Source organism: Seriola dumerili, unplaced genomic scaffold (genome assembly GCF_002260705.1).
Source record: "Seriola dumerili isolate Sdu_G_001 unplaced genomic scaffold, Sdu_1.0 BDQW01001168.1, whole genome shotgun sequence".
NCBI lineage: Eukaryota > Metazoa > Chordata > Actinopteri > Carangiformes > Carangidae > Seriola > Seriola dumerili.
The window spans coordinates 164,776-187,675 of NW_019175423.1; the positions used below are offsets into that span (position 1 = coordinate 164,776).

The 22,900-nt window shown below is 41.9% G+C and overlaps 1 protein-coding gene across 1 annotated transcript in view; it reads left to right on the top strand.

Annotated features, from left to right (window-relative positions):
- Positions 1–17,922, top strand: part of timm50 (translocase of inner mitochondrial membrane 50) — a 53,037-nt gene extending 35,115 nt beyond the window's left edge. The window contains exons 6-11 of the mRNA XM_022767373.1: positions 373–492; positions 4,790–4,894; positions 5,786–5,884; positions 14,612–14,768; positions 16,229–16,335; positions 16,425–17,922. Of these exons, the coding sequence (XP_022623094.1) occupies positions 373–492; positions 4,790–4,894; positions 5,786–5,884; positions 14,612–14,768; positions 16,229–16,335; positions 16,425–16,523 (687 nt within the window). The 3' untranslated portion in view covers positions 16,524–17,922. The remainder of the gene's footprint in view (positions 1–372; positions 493–4,789; positions 4,895–5,785; positions 5,885–14,611; positions 14,769–16,228; positions 16,336–16,424) is intronic.
- Positions 17,923–22,900: the final 4,978 nt, after the last annotated feature.

Genomic DNA, 22,900 nt, shown 5'->3' on the forward strand with positions numbered 1-22,900 from the left:
GTGGAGTCAAGATTTTCAGTTCTGAATGTACAAAGTGATTTATCAATACTTTCAGTATCTGTAAGCATATCTTAATATGGGCATATCCTATCTTCCTTTTTGTTTAGTTTTTTAGTTTTTTTTCAGAGTGTAATATGAGCTGATTTAGCATTTATCTAGTAGCTAATAGAAGAACTGTTAAGTACAAGTATAAAATGTATGTAGGCTGGATTTTCCCTTCTGAAGCCAGAACTTCCAGTATTTTCTCAGACTTGCCAACTTCCTCCTCTGACTCTGGACGGTGTTGTGAAATATGTTAATGGTTAATATGCATTCATTTCTGAAGACACAGTGTGACCTGCTGTGTGTGTATGTGTGTGTTGATAATTATAGATGATCATTGAGCCGACGAGCCCGAAGCTGCTGCCTGACCCTCTGAAAGAGCCGTACTACCAGCCTCCTTACACTCTGGTGCTGGAGCTCACCGACGTCCTGCTGCACCCAGAGTGGTCGGTATGTGTCGTCACACTTACACACACTAAGAGCTGGTTCATGGTCTCTCAGAACTAGTGCTGTTGGACCTAAAATAGAGAGCGAGAGTGTGAAGTACAATGCCTCAGATTGTTGGTTACAGACTATTTACTCCCCTGTCCAGTCTGTTTCAGTTCAGCTCACCTGCAGTGCTGCTGCTCCACTAAACTCCATTATCTGCCTACATGAGTCTGATGTTTTCATGTCTACAGCACTGTTCAGACCTGGTATAAACATCCGTCTCAGGTGATCCAATCACAAGCTGACAGCTCTAAGTTCAGGTGTGAACGCACCCAAGACACATTTGAGGACACATTTCAGATCAAATAACTCAGACCACATTCAGAGTTCTTTTAGCAGTGTGAATGCAAATGTGTCCTGGCCAAATTGAAGGACCAACTGCTCTACTGATGTCCTCTGACACAGTCTGATTAGTCCCAACACAGTTTATAATGAACCAAAATATTTTACTATTTCAAATAATAAAAACTAAATAAATCAACTAAATAAAACCTTATTTCACTGTAGAGCTGTGCACGGTGTGATTCGCTTCATGCCACACTCTCTCACACACACTCACACAAGCACATTGACAATAGACCCGTCTGTCTGATTGGCTAAAAACAACAACACATACCTGTTTATTTGCATATAAAGCAGGAAGTGAGATCACTGGAGACACATGTGGAGACACATTTTAAATCCAGGTGTGAACTGAACTTAGAGCTGACCACTCGTGATCAGATCACTGAAGACGCATGTTAATGCAGGTCTGAACAGGGTCCATGTTGATCATCTGTGACGGGAAAACATCTGATTTCCACACAGTCAAAGGTCTTCTATTCTGCCTCTGGATTCCTCCACTGCACCTCCCATACTACTTTCTTTCCTCTTTCCCTGTCTGTCTGTCTTTTGCTAAACATTCTTTATGAGATGATCAGTTAAGCTGTATATATAGGATATTATGTGGTGGAAGACTTCACCTCAGAAGCAGCAGAAAGGAAACAGGTAACAGTTAATGGCATCAAGAAGGGAGGGGCTGAGGTGAATGGGGGGGGTGATGTTTTATGGGACAGGTGGAGGATACGGTGTGTGTCGGAGGTGTATCCCACCACCTGTCGACTGTCTGACTCTCCTCTTTATACTCATACACACACACACACACACACACACACACACACACACACACACACACACACGCGTACATATACACATACAAAAACACACTCACTCTGTGAACTTACCTGACAGGTGTGCTGCAGCCGTAACTCGACACCTGCTGCCTGTTAAAGCAGACAAACACACACACAGCTTTCTTCTTCCCTCTTTCTTCACTGTACATCCCCTGTCCTCAACACACACTTCATGTCCTTTTGTAACCCTCCAACCTCTCACACACACACACACACACACACACACACACACACACACACACACACACACACACACACACACACACACACACACACACACACACACACACACACACACACGTATAAACTGCTTCAACTGTCACCAGCATTTTATAGCTGTAACCGTGGCTGCAGATTATCAGAGTCCTGAGTCAGAGAGTAACTGAAAGAAAACTCTATCTGAGAACATCAGTCTGACTATCACTACATAATCACACACACACACACACACACACACACACACACACGGTTCAACAGCCCTCAGGCTGTAGATGTTGTGTGTTTAACTTGAGCAGCAGCAAACAGGAGCCGACCTGAGCAGAGAAGGTCACGACCTCTGAGGGTCTGACCCTAACAAAACAATGGCTGTTAAGCTGCTACAGTTACACTCACACACACACACACACACACACACACACACACACACACACACACATGCCTTTTACATCAGGCTGTGGTTGCAATGTTGATCTTACATGTCAGCTGACCAACTTTCTTCTGTTGTCAAAAAGCTGCTCATTCCAGCTCTTATTCACTTCATAAACAAAATGTGGGCTCTGTGTTTTTCAGAGTAAAATTGCCATCACTTTGTTGTCAACAGCAATAAATTTTAATGAACAAATTTCTTAGATCAAATAGTCTAAAGGTAGATGTCCATGTGTAGTTTGATTATAAAGCAGGTCTAGGTTCTATAATAATACTGTGAAAGTATACAGAGAAATGCACACAGCCTGTATTCAGAAACCAAGCCGTAAAACCAGCTGTAAAGACTTCTGAAACTTTGTGATGTCACAACAGAGCAGTCACCACCCTCAGAACATCCTCTCTCCTGATTGGCTCACTGCTGTCACTAGAGCTCCAGAGAGAAGCCTAAGAGAGGAGATGTAAAACAACACTGAGATGTTTTTTTGGTTCTTGGTAAGAAATAAATCAGAGCCTTAAAAGTAAACACTAATATATTAACAGGTATGAGGTGCTAATGTGGAATCTGCTGTGGGGATTTGCTCCCATTCAGACACAACAGCATCAGTGAGACCCGACACTGATGTCGGGCTTTAATTTCTGTCCCACAGTCAGTGTTCCAGTTCATCCCAGAGGTGTTGGGTGGAGGGTTTCGGTCAGGACTCAAGTCAGGCGAGTCATTCAGGTTCTTCCACACCAAACTGGGAAAGTGTATCTTCATGGAGCTGACTTTGTGCATGTGGGCCTCAACATGTTGAAACAGGAAAGAGACAAACACAAACTGTTGACAGGAAGTGGGAGGAACGCTGTTGTATAAATAAAATTCAGAGCTGGAGCATTATGAGTTCTCTTCTCTGGAACCAGTCTTTTCTTTCCCTCTGCAGGTCTCTGCAGGTCTGAGACTCGCAGCCTGCTGATAAAAGGTTCACCTGCTGCTTTCACGTTAATAATTACCCATTATATGTTTTCACCTGTGATTCCATTACTTCCTAATAGGAATATGGCTGGAGCTATGAAACGCCTATCACAAGTTACCTGAGCGTTTCAGCTCTATGGTCTGATCATTTAAAAACTTTAAGTGTTGTGTATGTGGTGTCTCCCCACAGTTGTGTGTGTGTCAGCCAGAGACTGGAAGCTACTGCTTGTGTCTGAGATAAAGAATTAAATGGCAAAGAATGTTTGAATGTAGCCACTCTGTTGATGCAGCGGGGGTATGAACACTGTGTTTCTACTGTTAAACACTCTATTGTCACAATGAAAGATAAAGTTACTAGTGATGAGTTCTATGGTCTGATAAACCTCAGTCCTGAATTGTGTTTGTCTCATTGGTACCTTAAATAACCCGCTACCACCAAACATTTTCTGAGTGTTATGTCCCATCTTGCACAACATGAATACCTCATCTTCCCCGAGTCCCATGTAGCCACAGGAATAAATTACTAGATTGCTAACTGGTGTATTTATTTACGAATTGCTGTTCAATAGGAGGAGAGTGGATTTCAGCTGTAAGGTGGACAAAGGAAAAAATAACAACCAAAACATCTATCTAGAAACAAAACATCAACTAACCTCCCTAATTAACAAAAAAAGGAGAAAAGTGATCTAAAGGAAAAGGCAATCCACCCCTACCAACTCTCAAACTATAACAAGGCTCAAAACATGACAAACAGGGCTGTAGACAACAGTGTGGTCGGTTTTGGACAGGAGGAAGATGTGCTTCTATTCCCCTTGCAGCTTGGCCACACCATCTTGGTTCCTTTTAAGACCCAATCAGCTGCACCCATCAGGGCTGTGCACCAAACACCTATTTACATACACTCACTCATTCACATGTCACCCCACCTTTCAAGCCACAGAGAAACAAACGTATACAAAAAGATTTGTAACACTGAAAAAAAACTTGTCAGCTCTAAAGGTTTTTAAGCTTTTATTGAGGTTTTAATAAGTTTTTTTCTCACGCTTAATTAACTCCTCTAGATTGATCTTTATCTATTATCTAATATTTTTATGCACATGTTAGGGATCAAACGTTTTTATTGTAGTAAATACTATTTACTTTGTGAATGTTCGATTAACGCTTGAATTATTTTTTTTTGTGTGTGTTTTTAATTTTTGTTTTCTAAACATCTGACCTCTAACCATTTTGGAATTGAGATAGGGAATCAATAAGCCGAATCTGAATTGATCAAATTCAAATGATACCAAACCATACCTTCAGCTGGTGTGTGATTTAATATTAGAAAAGAGGGATTCAAATTCAAAATATGCCTCAGAAAAAAACACTGTCGCCCATCCATGTGCTGTGCTGATGGTCATCCCACGTCTGACGAAATGACTGGTTACATCAGAGTGTATCTCCTGTGGACTTGCTGACTGGTTTGTGTTTTTCCTGTCTGTGTTTCCAGTTGTCCACTGGTTGGCGGTTTAAGAAACGTCCAGGCATCGACTACTTGTTCCAGCAGCTCGCACCACTTTATGAGATCGTCATCTTCACTGCAGAAACCGGCATGGTGAGAGAGACACACACACGCAGATCATTTAGTCCTGTTTACCTCTAAATAGGCCCTCAGAGGCTTCACTGTCATGCTGATGTGAGCTGACTTTCTGTCTGATCAGATCTGTTGTTTGTGTTGTTGTTTTATCAGCGTCTGCTTCACTGTTGTTTACTGTCAGAGCCGCAGCTGCCTGAGGAAACACACAGATTAAGAGTCTTTTTAATGACACGTCTGTGATGTGATTGGTGGTCTGTTTTCATTCATTCAGGTTTTAGCTGCAGTTCACAGTTTGGAAAGTTATAGAACAAAGTCACTGAAGGTAAAACTCAGTGCTTTTCAGACGGTGGTGACCATGAAGTCCTGCTTTGCTGGTTGGTGATCCTCTGAGATGTTAACAGAGCCGTCAGTCAGATCTGTGGTCTGTTTGTGTAGTTTTGGTCTTCAGTCGTCTGTAGACAATTCGACACACTTCACACACAAACAGTGTTCCTCAATTTCTTCCCAACTAACAACAACTATTCACTCATTATTCACACCTTTTTACTTGTTGAGTGTCATTAAGGCTGCAACCAAGATTAGTTTAATTACTGATTAATCTGATTGATCTGACTGATCTTCAGTTCAAAAGGACATGAAACGGAGAAAAGAAGCAAAAGTGACACCAGAGAAAGTTTGAAAATTTTTACTTAAATGAAAATGAAAAAAAAATCCTGACTTATATTTAATGTTTGCAAACTGTTAATCTGATTCAGCTGACAAATAAAATGTATAGTCTGTTATGGCAGCTGGTGCTGATTATTTTGTTTTTGTGTGTGTGTGTGTGTGTGTGTGTGTGTGTGTGTGTGTGTGTGTGTGTGTGTGTGTGTGTGTGCGCGCGTGCGTGCGTGGGTGCGTGCATGCATTCAGACAGCGTATCCTCTGATTGACAGCATCGATCCTCAGGGTTTCGTCATGTATCGTCTCTTCAGAGATGCAACACGCTACATGGAGGGACATCATGTAAAGGTACAGTGTGTGTACGTGTACTTGAACTTCTATCTTTGTGAGGAGTTTGGTACACCTTATGAAGTGGGGACATTTTGGCATGTCCTCACAACTTCAAAGGGCTGTTTGAAGGTTAAGACTTGGTTTTAAGCTCCAGGTTAGAATGAGGTTTAGTTTTAGATCAGGGTTAGTTAAAGTGTTGTGGTCAGGTATTTAGTTGTGATGTTGAGGTCAGGGTCTCCCATGGAGATGGTGAAAATGTTCCAACAATTTTTAATGGACTAAAATAAACTCTTGGTGTGAAAACATATTAAATTAATTAGTAATGCTACAAGCATGTTTTTTTGTTGCCGATACCGATCGATATCATCTGTGAGTCAGATCGGCTGATCATCTTTGTCATGAATGGCAGATGGCATCTCACACACTTTGTAAAAGTTCCACACAGCTCAGCTGACATGTTTTGTTTTGGTGGCCTGTTTGCACCGTTGCAGTGAACAAGGTGGGAGGCGGGACTACACTACACAGCACACAGTGCTTCTCTCAGCCGCAGACACCAGAGTATTAACCACAGGAGATCGGTTTTAAGGTGATCGGTGACTACAAGCATTAATGCCGATTACGTGTTTTTAATGAAAATCATTAATAATAACGATCAGCATCCCTAAAATTAACATTTAATAATGATCAGGTGAGTTTCAAAATTTACTGTATTATTTTCTAATTTCATGGTTATACCGTATATTTTATCTGAATTTATTTATTCAATTATTTATTTCATATTTCCTTATTTATTTAATAATGAACAAAGGTCGTGCTCAGACAGCTGAATCTCTGTGAGCAGAGAACAACTAAAACATATCAGAAAATAGGTTTTCTGCCAATTGTTTTTATTTTTTTTTATTTTTATTTATTGTTTTGTTGCTTATAGAAGTGCAGAACAGCTAATCTGATGTTGTACAGAGAGAAACTAGATAAAACACCTGTACACTGTTACAGAGCCTCCACAGAGCCATGTTACCCCCTGTGTCTACTCACCATAGCTGCCTTCTGCTGCTGCCATTGATTTCTCCTCCTCACCACAATAGAAATGCGTCCTCCCTCCCTCCCTTGCCTCTTCCATCTTCCTCTCAGGCCTCATTAACCTTCTGCCTCCTTCCCTCTCTCTCCTCTTCCTCTTATCTCGCCTCCCCTACACCCTCCTTCACCTCTGCCTTCCTTCCTCCTCTCCCCTCTCATTTCTTCAGCTTCTTCCTTCCTCCCATGCCCCCCACACACACACACACACCACCCATCCCCCCTTCTTCCTCCCCCTCCTTCTCTTCCTTCTGTCTCCCTCCAACTGTCGTCTCTATGTGTCCTATTGAGGAACAGTCTGGAGGTTGTAAGGAGATTGTTAACCTACTTCCCAGAGAGAAGACACACTTACCATCTCATCTCCATAACGTCAAGACAGAGCTGAATGCAACAGATGCTAAGAGAGAGTTATTAATGCTCCATATGCTGAAGGAGAGTTAGACACATATGTCAAGAGAAAGTGTCCCATGAAATTAAAATTGTTGTTTACATGTGTCTGTGGATGTTCATTTCCTGCCATCTATGGCTGTAATCCACGCACAGTGTGAAGCCTGTGTCACACAGGAGCAGGATGTTCTCTTTTCAGGAGTGACTATGATGAAATTGCTGCTTTTCTGAGCAGTTCTCATGCGTTAGTGTTGGAAAATGGGGAAGTGATGTATCCCAACGATTAGACACATGTCCCACAATGATGCACATTGAGATGTGAAACAACAGGTGTGGATGTTTCGATGCATCGTGACCTTTAGACTTGTGAAAGCTGTGTGTGTCGCACCGCTGAGGAGCGGCCGTTTGAGTGAGGGGTGCAGCAGGTTAGAGGATGAAGATTATATACATTCAGATGTGGAGCTAGGGCTGCATGATATGCAAAAAACAATATATTGTGATTATTTTGGCAGATATTGTGATTTCAGTTGGACTTGTCATTTTACATTTAATTTTCACAAAAAAAAATATGATGATGTGATTTTTGTTGGTCTTATACCAAACAAACATGTTCCTTTACATGTGGAGAATATGATTTGTAGGTCGGGGCGTCTCTGTAGCACCACAACACTTATGGTGCCAATAATGCACAACAATGTGACTCATTTTACCTTTATCAAAACAATGGCAGCTCCTGTGAGTTGGATATTGCACTTGGCCATATTGTGATTTTGATTATATTTGGATTAATTATGCAGTTCTAGATGTGGTCTATTAAATTGTGTTAGCTGCTGTGGTGGATTACGAGCTGCTCGTCATCCTATGCACTGTGTTCAGCTAAATGATGACAGAGTTTATTCATAGATGTGACAGCATGGTCTAAATGTCCAGTGATAAACAGCACAGCCTCAGTCGATCAGTAGGATGGCTACGGAGTCTTACCTTAAAAATGACCTGTCCACACTTCTGCTGCTCTGTGTGGGAACTTCAATCATCTGAAAACCATTGGCAGTGTTCATTTAAAATGTGAGCAAAGTAATGTTCTTTCTTATAATTGGTGGTTGAGACTGCAGTATATTGAGCTTGTTCTTCCAGTAGTAATTTCCTAATATTGTTCCAGAAATGTTGAATCGATGTGTATTTAATAACATTAATTCCTCATAAGCTCCAGTGTGGACCCTTCTCCTCACCCTCTTATAAAACCTGACAAACACCCAGCTATTGTTTGCTGCCCTGCATCTGAGCGTCGGCTGCAGACCTGGAATGGATCAGACGTCTTATTGTTTGTTGGCTGTTGCCGGGATAAGAAACACAACAACACAACAGTTGGATTAACTGTCTTCCTTCAGAAGTAGTTGTTTTTATTGGGGCCTGCTGTCTGAGCAGGGTTTACTATCAGGACATTAGTGGAGTGTTTCTGCTTTCTCTCCCTCACAGTCTGATTTTACTTTATACTAAACCTCAGGAGACAATGATGAAATTAATTAATTAATTCAAACCATTATTTATACAGGGAAGGCCATTGAGAGCAGGCTCTCCTGTTCAAGGACATCCTGAAACAAAATATACAATATGAGACAATAATAAAAGTGTAAAAACTATTTTGAACAGATAAGCAATATACAATGTATTGTAATGTAATGTAATGTATAGAAGAAAAAAAAAGAAGCCATTTATAAAAGCAATATGACTCCGTTTAAAGCAGTCAGCTAACAGAGATTTAAACACATTAAAAGGGGTTAACTAATGATTAATTAATCATCTAATTGTAATCTTTTTTGCATATTATTCCACTTGTGTGCAGTGTAAAATTTAACAGCCAACTTCCCAGCTTCTGTGCTAACATGTTGATTCTCAAAGACCAAATAGTGTTGTGATTTAGCGCAGTGTGAAGATGAGCTAAAGTTAATAAGACATGTCAGGTACCCAGTGCTTTGTAGATAAAAATAATGCAGTGTTGTTGATCCTGCCAGTGACTACCACCCTACAGTTTGATACGGATCACAAAGATGAGCCGTTAAGATGTCCCTAGGTATGAATCTAACTGCATCACACCACTACTACACCACTCATTTTCAGTGGTTTTAAACTATGTTTCGATTGTTTTTCCATCCTGTACAAGCCAGCGCTCATCTTCACCAACACAACAGCAACACAGGCACTGTTTTTAGCTAAAAATGACAAACAAACATTTATGTAAAATATGCTCATTTGTCCATATGACTCATATGAATGGATATAAGTCAAACAGTATAGACCTATTCTCACATTTTTACACTATGTTAAAATAATAAACTTCTACAGTAAATAAAATAAAGTGTGTTAATTGGTTAAATGTTCAGTATGTTTTCAAGGCGAGGCATGTTTATTTATACAGCACCATTCAGACACGAGGCAATTCAAAGTGCTTTACAGAGGCATGGAAATACATTAAAAATAGAAATTTAAAATTACATTGAAATACCATTTAAAAACAATACAAATGAATTTGAATAAATTTAACTATTTAGATAAATAAAAGACATTAACAAGCAAATGTACAAGATTAAAAAGATGTGTATGTATTATGTAATGTTTATTATATATATATATATATATATACACAGTTGTGTGAAAAAGTGTTTGCCCCCTTCCTGATTTCTTATTTTTTTGCATGTTTGTCACACCCCCACTGTAAACAGTGTGAGCGAGTTGCCGCCTTCCCCACCTGAGGCGCCGGACGGTTTGCCAGAACCTTTTTGGAGCCGATCGATAGTCTTCCTCCATTGTCTCACCGAACTCCTCCCACGTCCGAGGTTTGCCTCAGCAACTGCTGCAGCTGCACTCCGCTTGGCCCGCCGGTACCAGTCAGCTGATTCCTGAGACCCACAGGCCAACCACGCCCTGTAGGCCTCCTTCTTCAGCCTGACGGCTTCCCCCACCGCCGGTGTCCACCAGCGGGTACGGGGGTTACCGCCACGACTGGCCCCAGCTACCTTGCGGCCGCAGCTTGCAACAGCCGCCTCAACAATAGCAGAGCGGAACAAGGCCCATTCGGACTCAATGTCCCCCACTGCCCTCGGGACGCGGTCGAAACTCTGCCGGAGGTGTGCGTTGAAAATCATCTTGACGGGTTCTTCCGCCAGGTTTTCCCAGCAGACCCTCACAACCCGTTTGGGCCTGCCAGGTCTGCGCGGCGTCTTCCCCCGCCATCTGATCCAACTCATCACCAGGTGGTGGTCGGTTGACAACTCTGCTCCTCTCTTTACCCGAGTGTCCAAAACATGCGGCCGCAGGTCTGATGATACGACTACAAAGTCGATCATAGACCTGCGACCTAGGGTGTCCTGGTGCCATGTGCACCTGTGGACATCCTTATGCTTGAACATGGTGTTAGTTATGGCCAAGCTGTGACTAGCACAGAAGTCCAATAACTGAACGCCGCTCGGGTTCAGATCGGGCAGGCCGTTCCTCCCCACCACACCCTTCCAGGTCACGCTGTCATTGCCCACGTGAGCGTTGAAGTCTCCCAGTAGGACAATGGAGTCCCCTTTCGGGGCACTTTCCAGCACCCGTCCCAAGGACTCCAAAAAGGGCGGGTAGTCTGAACTGCTGTTCGGTGCATAAGCACCGACAACAGTCAGAACCCGATCCCCGACCCGAAGGCGCAGGGACACAACCCTTTCGTCCACCGGGGTAAACTCCAACGTACAGGCAGAGAGCCTGGGGGACACCAAAAAGCCCACCCCGGCCCTCCGCCTCTCACCCGGAGCAACTCCAGCAAAGAGGAGAGACCAGCCCCTCTCAAGGACTTGGGTTCCGGAGCCGACGCTATGTGTCGAGGTGAGGCCGACTATATCTAGCCGGTATCGCTCAACCTCTTCCCCAAGCTCCCGCTCCTTCCCCGCCAGAGAGGTGACGTTCCATGTTCCAAAAACCAGTTTCCGTAACTGAGGATCGGACCGCCAAGGCCCCCGCCTTGGTCTGCTGCCCAATCCACAATGCACCGGATCCCTCTTCCTGCAGGTGGTGAGCCCACTGGGAGACGAACCCATGTAGCCGGTTCGGGCTGGGCCCGGCCGGGCCCCATGGGCTAAGGCCCGGCCACCAGGCGCTCGTCCACGGGCCCCAACCCCAGGCCTGGCTCAAGGGCGGGGCCCCGGTGTCCCTCCGGGCCGGGTACTCGGGTTCTTGATAGTATTTATCATTAGGATCTTCTGAACCGTTCTTCGTCTGGCCCTTCACCTAGGACCAATCTGCCTTGGGAGACCCTACCAAGGGCAAAATGCCCCCGACAACATAGCTCCTAGGGTCATTAGGGCTCTCAAACTCCTCCACCACGGTAAGGTGACGGTTCAAGGAGGAGATATATATGTATGTATATATATATGTATATATACTGTATATATATATGTATGTGTGTATATATATATATATATATATATATATATATATATGTATATATGTATATATATATATATATATACATGTATATACATAAAAACCTGAAAACAAACACATCCTTGTACAATTTTAAAGACAACACACTGGGAACTACTGGCCAATTTCACTTTAACAAGAGTTTAATATAAGTTAACTTTTATAAGTTAATACTAAAGGTCAAAAACAAGTGTGGTAAGTGGCAAAGAAAGCAGGAGCACTCAAGAATGACAAGTTTGTAACATAGACTTCATACCATGAGCTGACGTCACAGTAGGTAATCAGACATGACCGTACAAAATATTTAATAAGCTCTCGTTTAATTCTGCAACAGAGCTGAAGTGAAACACTGTGATGTGTCTGACTGTGATCTCCTCTGCTGAGTGTCAATGCAGCGTCTGCTCCTCACAGCAGTAGATGTCATCTCTGGTTCGGGTCTCCAAACAGAGGCGGCAGTCACAGATGGCTCCTGCCAATGACATCACACTGCAGATTTAATGAGTGGCATTTTCATACAAAGACACACAGAGGAGAGTGGAGGTGTGGAAGTTGTCATGTTTACGACTTGTCATTAACGTGTGTGTGTGTGTGTGTGAGAGAGAGAGTGAGAGTGAGTTAACCACCAACCCGAAGCTAACTTCTGTTTTTACTTGTTTTCCAGCTGTTCATTTATAAATAATATCAGAATGACATGATCATAGTTTGAACTGACATGTCCACGACAGAACAACATTCAACATCACAGGTTCTGTTCTGAGCTGCCGCACATGTGGCAGACACACATCATACAGACAGGAGTGAAATTAGGGTAGCCTGGATGTGCCAATCTGGGGAGTGAATGTGATAGAGTTTGATGCTTGTTGATCTCAACAGTGATCAATTCCACTTTTTACAAATAAAAAAAGCAACACTGATTCATTATCCAGAGAGTGAAGGACTTACTACATAGATTGTATCACCAATAAACACAAAAACAATCATTCAAAAGTATTTACACCTTTGCTAATGGGCTTTTTAGAAAATTGACCAGCTTCTTCAGTAAACATTTGCACCATAAAAGCATAAGATGAGACTCTGAATCTGTTTTAGAAATATGGGCCATGTTGAGAAAACCCTCTGCTATCAGGCAGGTAGATGAAGTCTGAATCAGAGGAAAGACCTGATTCAGTATCAGAAGGAGCTGCAGGTCTGCTGAGATGAATCTAGTCTGTAGTCATGAAATTAGAGATGGGGGCTGTGGTGCAGAGCTGCTCCACTTTTGTCATGTAAACAGTAAAAGTACTTCCTGGACCAGGCTGGAGGTAATCTATAAGCTTTAAACCTTCATGGACAGTGTTACGGCTGGCTCAAACACTGAACATAATAATGGACACACCAGTAGGAAGGTACTGCATATGAATTTATTACAGTAACTGAAGGACAATGAAGGAATAAATGGAGACCAGATACCTAGCACCAGAAAGGTGCTGCTGCAGCAGGATGGAAAGAGAGCAAGCTGAACAAAGAGGACCTGCCTATATAGACTCAGCCCACTAATCAGCACAGGTGTCTGCCAAACAGATGATCAACCTAAAAGGATCAACAGGAAACACCAAAATAAAACAGGATGTAACAACAGTCAGCATCTAGAACGTTTTTTACTGCTGACTGCGTCTGAAGAGCGAGTGAGTGAAGGTTCATCCTACGTGTAAAAAATAAGGTGGTCTGCTGTTTAACCAAATCAGGCTTTGAACAAATCACAGAAATACTGTATTTCAACAGTGAAATTTCCCTGGTATATTTATTGTAACATTCAGTGAGGTGTTTTTTAAATGTCACAAAAATAATTGCGGAATAATGATTCTTTATGCAGGAGAGGTTTAACTTCTATCATATGTTAATATTTACACGTTTTAATCCCAATTTAACATCTAAACCTGTGGTTCTCAACCTTTTTGACTCGTGATGTTGAAACCAAACAGAAGGTTTGATTCTTTATTTGCTTTGTTTGCCAGAGATTCTTGTCCTGTTTCTTCTGAATCATATTCAGAGGTAGATGTCATCTACATGGAGCCATACAGTAAAAATTACAGGAAAGACTGAAAAAAATAGAATTGAATTGATGATAAATGTGTTTTCTGCTTCCCTGTGCTGCTCACTACCTTAGACTGATCTGATGACCTCCATGGTCTGAACCATATGAAGTGAAAACGGGGTGAATGTACCTAAATATCATTATTGTACATACGTATGTGTATGTGCGTGTGTGTGCGTGCGTGTGTAGATGCTTCAGTTTCCGTTCTAGCTTTTCAGAACACACACACAAACTGAGGGAAGACAGATGCCTTTTATTCATTGGCTGTGAGGAGGATGGACAAATGTGTCCACTGGGGTTTGCACACAAAAACACACACGGCTGCCTCAGCAGCAGTTTTTTGGGGGCTGGGCACCAGATGAGCTTGGTGATAGAGACAACAAGGAGTGTCCCCCTCCATCTGTCTCACACATACAAATATACACACACACTCATAGTCACCAGCTGGGCCTACCAGAGAAAGTGTGTGTTTTGTGGGTTTTAATCTGAGTGAATATTAAGGATTATTAAAATAATAGTTGCTTATTTGATTAGGGCTTAAAAAGGTCAACTGAGTCCCACAGCTTCTGTTGGGCTGGAGGGGGGACAGACTAATTAAAACAAACCTAACCAACCCAAAGTGTCTTTATTTTATTTTAGTGTGGTTTTCATACTTAAAAGTAGATCCTCCATCACCTTGGTTACCCACTTTACTCAGTGTTTCAGATCTCTGAGTCATTTCCATGATGGACTGTATCATGTCTTTTTTTCAGGACGTATCGTGTCTGAACAGAGACACTAGTAAGGTGATCGTGGTGGACTGTAAGCGGGAGGCGTTCAGCCTGCAGCCCTTCAACGGCATGGCTCTGAAGAAGTGGGACGGAAACTCAGAGGACCGGACACTCTACGACCTCGCCAACTTCCTCAAGAGTAAGACACAGAGCAAGGCATTCAGGGCCCCATCCCTCCCAGTCTGCCTGTTTATTTCTCTCTTTCCATTTCCATGTACATTGCCATACAACGCTCAAGTTTGAGTTACAGTCAAGTCAAGTGGGGATCTTCCAATGTTACTGTCTCTTCAGTAGAAAACTCCCTGCTGAGCTATGGCACAGGGACAACACCCTACTGTCATGTGAAGATTTGTTGCCTGGAATAAACCTGATTTGTCTAAATCAGAGTCATTAACTTTGGTGTTTTACATAGATTTATTAGGATTATAGATTTTGTCGGCATTCAGAAAGAAAACAGAGTGGTATCATTTGGAAATGAGAACTCCTCCAGATGTGTGAGATATAAAGTCATTTATTACAAGGTTTGTGCAGAGCTTACATTGCTCATGTTAGACTCTCAAACTGAGGAGAATGATCCCGACCTGTGAGCGGGTTTTTGGTGTTACACTGACTGACGGACTGTAGAGGTGAGAATCTTCAGGTCAAAGATGTTGGCCCTGAATCTAGCTGTCCCCACCTTTTTCATTTGTTCATGCATGTCACACTATTTGTAATATTTTGTCTTGTGACAGTCTTATAGAGAAAAAAACCACAAGGATATTTGTTGGTGTTGAATTAATTCCATGTGTGCTTGGGTGAATTTGATTGGATGACGTTGACAGACAACACTCACACTGCAGCAAAGTTAAACTTTTGCCAGTGTCTTAACTTTTCTAATGGGACGAGCTCAGGGCTGCTTTCAAAGTAAGGTCTACTCCTTGACCACATTTACATTTGGCAGACACTTTTCTCCAAAACGACTTACAAGTGAAGCAAATTTGGGTTCAGTGTATTGCCCAAGGACACTTCAGCACACTGACAGGAGAAGCTGGGGATTGAACAGCCAATCAGTGGTCAAACCACTCTACCACCTGAGCCTCAAGTCGTGAGCATCGAGTCTTCTTAGTTGTGCCTAAAAGTAGTCCTTGATTTGAGATGATGTAGGTTAAATGATCTGCTGTTTAAGTTCTGATTATTCAGTCCCGTATAACATTACAACTACAGCAGCTAGTGGAGCTATGAGAACAGAGACAGCGTCTGAAAGAAACAGGTTGCATATGTTAGTTGTGGTGAGGGTATTTCATTCATTCAGATTGTTTGTACTTTGTTACAGTTGTTAGACTTTGAAGATGACCTTGTGAGTGTTGAGAGACTATTTCATTGATGGTCTCATATCATGTAACCTGCCTCCATTTTATGTTTTTATAAATATAATTTCAAATATGAAATGCCTATTCTTCTAATAATCACTTCCTGATCCAGTTATAAACTGTTTTTCATATCACCTCAGTCTAACTCATCTAGACGGGTGTAGGAGGTTGTTACTTGTAAAACAGAAAAGTATCTGCTTCCTGTTTGAGCTCCCCTCTCTCTCTCTCCTCTCTCTCTCTCTTCTGTCAGCCATCGCTCTGAGCGGCGTGGAGGACGTTCGCTCGGTGTTGGAGAACTACGCTCTGGAAGACGACCCCATCGAGGCCTTCAAACGCAGACAGGCTCAGCTGGCACAGGTAGGAGGAGAAATCAAACGCACCCTGCGCCTGTCTACCTAGATGTTGTTTAATGTAACTGATTTGAATCCCTGATCTCCGTCTGTCAGGAGGAGGAGCAGCGTCTGGCCGAGCTCTCCCAGCAGAAAAAACAGGGACTCTCTCTCGGCTCCATCACCTCGCGGTTCTGGCGCTCCAAACAGCAGTGAGCCCCGCCCCTTCTCACACTTCCACCAATCGCAGCCCGGCTCTCTGCCAGCGTGAAGGTGAGGGGAGAGGCCAGAGGGGAGAAGGGGCGCCGTGGGTCTGCGTACCATAGCTGGGCGGTCTCCCCTGTTACAAGCAACCAATCATGTCTCAGTGGGCAGGTCTGCAGCGCTGGAACGGAGTGAGGACATTGGCCGGCGTCTGCACCAATGAGAGAGGCACTTCCTGTTTTTCGGAGGCAGGGCGTCAGTGGCCCCCTCCCTTGGTCATCTTGGTGTCCACTGATGAATATCAGGCTGCTGACTGTCTTAAGCTGGAGAGGACCCTGGTCCAGTTAAAACTCTTGTTGGTGGTTGGAGGCAGATCTGAGATCAGCACTGCTATTCTCCACTCCAGCTCTGGTCGGCCCTACCGCTCACAAGATCTGACTTGAGATCAGTAGCGCTCTGTCCTGTACCACACCTTCCGAATGTGTATTTTATTTTATTTTATTTTGTATTCCTCTTTGTGTCAGACTGTGCTGACGGGCTGCTGCAGAAGATGTTAGAATAATGAACATGTTTCTAAAAAATAAACAATACATAGTATTCTTAAGAGTTCATTCAGTATGTCAGATCATCAGAGTGTCCAGCGGCGGCAGCATGGGCGTCATGATGAAGACTGGAACAGCAGCTGAGCCAGTGGTGGAAGAGAAGAACTGAAGTAAAGGTTCACTTTTAATTTCTCTTCACATCAGTTAAAGGTGTCACTCTAAATTTTTCTTATGGTCAAAAAATCCCAGGTGAAAAAAAAAAAAAAAAAGGTGTCAGTTTGCCCCCTCACCTCCTGACTCTCTTCGTCTGTCTGTGGCTTAGCTCAGAGCTGCTGGTTCTTACTGAAGACGTCTTTAAAAACTCCTCACAAGTAAAGTTTATGATTTAATTTAAAAAAGAAAAGTCTCAGTCAGTTCCTAAAGCAGCTGCTGATTGTAGCTTTTATCAAACAAACGGGGAAATGTGTAAAGCATTTGTTTGGGATTATTTTGAGCGGCAGATTAATCCACATTTGGTGCTCTATTGCGTGTTTTGGGCAGTAAAACGATGTGTGTGGGGGGGGGGGCTTTGGTCAACATGAACTATATGTTGATGGTAATTGGATCCAGTTACTCATACATGTTAACTGTATTGATGCAGGATTTAATGAGGAGGCCTATGTTTTCTATTGTTACTGTGAAACCTTAAATCAGGTGTAACTCTCTGAACTCTCATTCTTTTCTCGCCACCATCCAAATTAAGTGAGGAAGTTTTGAGACCCCATGACGACGGTGTTCGAGGCTCAGCTGCTGTTCTGTCATGTGCTTGTTGAAAATCCGTATTGATGTGAATTCGCCATAGACATCCTCAATAAAGGAAACTAATCATGTTGATGTGATGTTTTTTTATTTCATGTTTTGAACACACAGCTGCTGCTGATCAAAGCTTCTCCTCTCTGTTCTTCACGTTCTTGTAAATACAACATTTTTTTTTGACATGAGTTCGTTCCTTCTGTCCAAATATAAAACAGTGGAATTTTTTCCTCAACAGGATAATTGGCGTTTTCCTTTCCAGTGTTTCCAATAATATAAATAATTTTGATGTTTTTATTGCTGTTGAGTTTCTCCCTTACTGTTTACAAACAGTGACTTTCTCCTCAGTCCTTCCTTATACTGAATTATCCTTCTCATAAACAACCAGTTTTTAAAATATTCTTTTCCTCTGACTAACTTCAACAAGAGAGTCTAAACCTCAAATAATGTTCAATACCTCACAACTTTTAATTACTGATTAACCAATTTACTCTGTTTTTGTGTAATTGAGAGCTGAATGTTGTTTGAATTTTAACTGTATACTTCATGTCTCACTTTAAATCACATATATTACAGTGTAAGTTAAGAGTTACATTAGTAATACTACTTGTGTATGGAATAGAAAAAAGAGATAAAAAGGATTTAATTTTTTGTTTTTCCTCCAAACTACAGATAAAATGATGAGGGTTGAAGAGAACGTGTAGTCCTGTATGTATTTTGAGTACAATTTAGAGAAAAACAAAGTTGAAACCAAACCTCAGGAATCATCCACATTCTTAGATTTAAAGCAGAAACCCTGCAGTGCCTTGAACCTATAAACCTGTTTTTCTTTTCTTCTCTCTGCTGGATTCCTGCTTCACATCCACCTGTCTTCAAACCCTGTGAAGGTGTTGGGACAATTACCACCTCTGAAACTCCCAGGTCTCGTCATGGCTTCAAGAGACTGGCATGGAAATGAGTCAGTGTCCAGAGGGAACGATGGGAAAGGCTGAATCTTTTTTTGGCACAAATACACACGAACACAAACAGCAGGAGGCTTTCCTCACCTCCAGCAGCTCCTCTGGATCTTTACCAGACCAGGAGTTTGCCAAATGTGGAAACACATTTATGGCAGGGAAAAAAATTCAAAGAGGTTTGGATGATAAAAGTACTAATGGCAAATAAAAAAATTGAGTCAAGACAAAAAAATATATTATAAACTTCTCATGAACAAAATGTAAATGTTGAGGGTTTTTTTGTTTGTGTGGTTTTATTTTTGTTTTATAGCATTCTTTAAGTATTTTATCAATTTTATGTATCAATTTTCACTTAGTGTTAGCATTTAATAAACTAAGTCACAGCTTTGATTTTTGATTTAATTCATATTTAACTAAAGTCAGAATTTTGATTTGATATGTCAAGATTTTTACGTTCCTACTTTCTTACTTTTTTACTTTTCTCTCTACTATCTATCCCATCATTTCGATTCATTTACATTAAAATACTAAATCAGATTTATAACTTTGAATGTCACGTTGTTGACCTAAGTAAGATTTTTTGTTTAGAATTTTGTAATTTTGACTTAAGTTGTAATTTTGAGTTAACTTGGAATGTAGGTAAAAAGAACTTTTGTTACTGTCACTATAATTCATTGTCACATTAGTCTTTTTTTTTACAATGTGCATGTGTCTCATTTTTCATTAAGGTCAGATTTTTTTTTTTTGTATCTTAGGTTTTTGACTTGACCTGAAGACCAACTTTGTGTCTCATAATGTCTCATGGATTGTGGGACTTTCTGTGTGGAGTTTGCATGTTTTCCTTGTTTCCTTTGGGTACCCCGGCTTCCTCCCACAAAGTTTAGAGGTAAGGTGTTGAGAGATGGAGAAATGCAGGTTAACTAGCTGCCATAGACAGCTGTGGGCTGGGCGTCTGTGGCTTCTCTGAACTTGTAAAAGAGGACAACAGACCACTCAAATGTCCCTCTGGTGTATGAGAGAAATAAATAGAAGAGCCTCATTAGGATGCTGTGGAGAAATGAACAAAAAAAGAACACAACACTTCAGCAATCAGAACAAAAAAAGATCCAAATATTCGCCACCACAAACTTTAAATAAAGTGAAAACACACTCACCAGTTCTGCCAAACCTTTTATTGAAAATATATTACACACAATAAAACTTTGTTACAAGCTCATAAACTTTATTTTGGAAACGGAGCAAAGAGGAGGCTGCTCTCTTTAAACGTATTCAACTAGTAACATTCCTGTACTTGAGTCAGTCAGAGCTGTGGACTGGAGAAGGCTGAGTCTGCTGCTGTTTAAAGCAAACAGATTAAAAGCTTCTCAAGGGGATGAACTGATCGTCGAGATTCACTGCTGCTCTTATTTATCCACCGTGTGTAAAACCCTGCAGGAAGTGAAGTGAAGCAGCCCAGGACGATAAGAGGGGTTTAAGAGGTTTTTATGGAGGCAGATCTAATTAATGATTAGGAACTAACAGCTGGTATTTGTATCAGTGTTTTAAAAATCCTGTTTTCACAGATTAGAGTCAGGAGACCACAGGCTAACTCATTCTGGACCAAAGAAGTGATTCAAATAAAGTAAAACCCCTATGATAGTGGAAGACTTAGGAGTATTTTAGCTTCGGTATCAAGAGTTATGTCAGTTGTTTATATTCAGCTGTGGATCTGTTAACAACTCAGACATCTGAACTGTGACCTGCCTACACACACTGCTTTCTTTAAGACGTTAGGAGCCAAAAGCATTGGAAACCTCTGGTTAAATCTTTAGTGATGTGTTGTCTTTTAAAAGTTTGTTATTTTGAATATTCATCTTAAAGTAAAAAGTAATGAAAACTGTTAAATAGTACCTCAAAACTGTAGCCTTTACTTCAGTACAGTTGAGTAAATGTAGTTTAATGTAGTTAAATCTGAATCTCGAATCTTGTTTTTTTAAAATGTAAAACGTGTTAAGTAACTAAAACTGCCATATGAATGTAGTGTAGTGTAGAATATAGGTTGTAAGTATAAATTCAGAACATTCATAATCATAAAGCAGCAGAGAGAAAGAAACTTTATTAAAGAGTGAATCATCATTTAATCTCCAGTCTCAGAAACACACACAGAGCTGAGTGTGAGTGGTAGTGATGAGCTCAACAGACCTCAACACTTGTGTGGTTGTTTCTATGAGACACTCTGCTGTCACTGTGGAGGGTGTGTGTGTGTGTTATTAATATCAGTTTTATTTCCCAACAAGACGCTTCCAACTCTCTCTCTGATATGGACACGTTAATAAAGCGCGCACACAGAGATGGTAATGAATTGTGTGCGTGGAGTGTGGGTGTGTGGTTGTGAGTGGACGCGCGTGGCTTTAAGTCATGTTAATTACATGGTTTGACAATAGCGCGTGAAAGGAGAGAACAAGTGGCGAGAGGAGGGGGGCGCGGCTCACACCTACCTGCGAATTGTTTCTCAGGTGAAAAAGCCCCCACCCCCCACCCCCCGCAACGGACAAACGACCACGTGCCAAAAACCCCTTAATGATGCCCGCGGGCTGTGTGTGTGTGTGTGTGTGTGTGTGTGTGTGTGTGTGATTAATGATAAATGATTTAGAATCTCTCATTACTTTTCATATTAACCTCTTAATTGATGAATTCATTTTGTTTGCCGGTCATAAGTGCCAAGCTCAGAGTCTGGTGGTTCTAGGTTTAGATTCTCGAACGAAATCTAACATCAGGCTCCTCATGACTCACAGACTAATGATGATTCAATTATCTCTATAATTCTCTATAGGCTTATTTTCAGTCCGGTTGTACCCTGTGGTTTATAAAACCTTCCTATGCTATCACCCTCTGTAGCTTTTCATATAATTATTCATATTTTTATTTCACTTTGTATTTTTTTTCTAATCTATCGTATCTATCTATCTATCTATCTATACTTCTATCTATCTATCTATCTATCTATCTATCTATCTATTCTATCTATCTATCTATACTATTATCTATTCTATCTGTCCGTCCGTCTTTCTATCTATCTATGCACATTTATGTCTCCAACACTTTGCCCAATGGTCCGAAAAAGGCGGCACGAGGCTTTTTTGGTACAGAACACCCTGTGTCGCGTTGCCTGAGAGTGAGAGTTGACAGAAGACGAGAGAGCAGAAGAACTAGAAAAAGGCAGAAAAGAGAAGAGGAGACGAGAAGCAGCCGACGAGACAGACAACAGACAACAGACAGACAAGACTGGGAGGTCTCTGAGGTGTAGCGAGAGTCCAGACTCTCCGCGAGCGTCAGGAGTCACACCTGCACAGAGCCATGCGCAACCGGCAGGCGGGAAACAAACCTACTAACAAATACACAGTCAACTCACAATCATAACAAACATACTTTCACTACTACATACTTTTACTGTCATCACGCGTTTGCTTAGTCCCGCCCTTCTCACCTGAAAACGGGCAGAAGGCAGAACAAATTGGCTGTCCACAGCGCAGCTCATTCACATAACTACATCCTAACTTTTTCTGGATTAGTGTACATACCTACTGCTGTAAAACGATCTTCAATAACATCACAAGCTTTACTCTTTCTTAAGGGCCGGCGTAGCATCTGATATATTTTTCTTAAATTAGCAGAATAAATACATTCTGGATTTTCAGATAAATACATACTTACAGACATTTACCAAAGTGACAACATTTGGTGTGTGTGTGTGTGTGGTGGGTGTGTGTGTGTGTGTGTTGGGTGTGTGTGTGTGTGTGGTGTGTGTTTGGTGGTTTTGTGTGTATGGGAGAGGGGGGGGGGGGGGGGGTCCTGAGTGCTATTTTCAAAGCCCTGCACAGTCCTGTTAGCTGGGTAGCCTCTGCTTGTTAGCAGCAGAGAGCTGCTGGAACGCAAATGGTGGGGACTCATAAACCCCAGAATGCTTCAGTGTTCCCAGTTCACACCCTCAGAGCTCAGTGCTGTGGAGCTTGACTGAATACATGGGAACATTGTCCTGAGCTTCCAGCCCCCCCCCCCGACCGAACTCGTCTCGGATTCAATCGCACTGTTGGATTTTATCTCCCAAAACTGCCGCCGG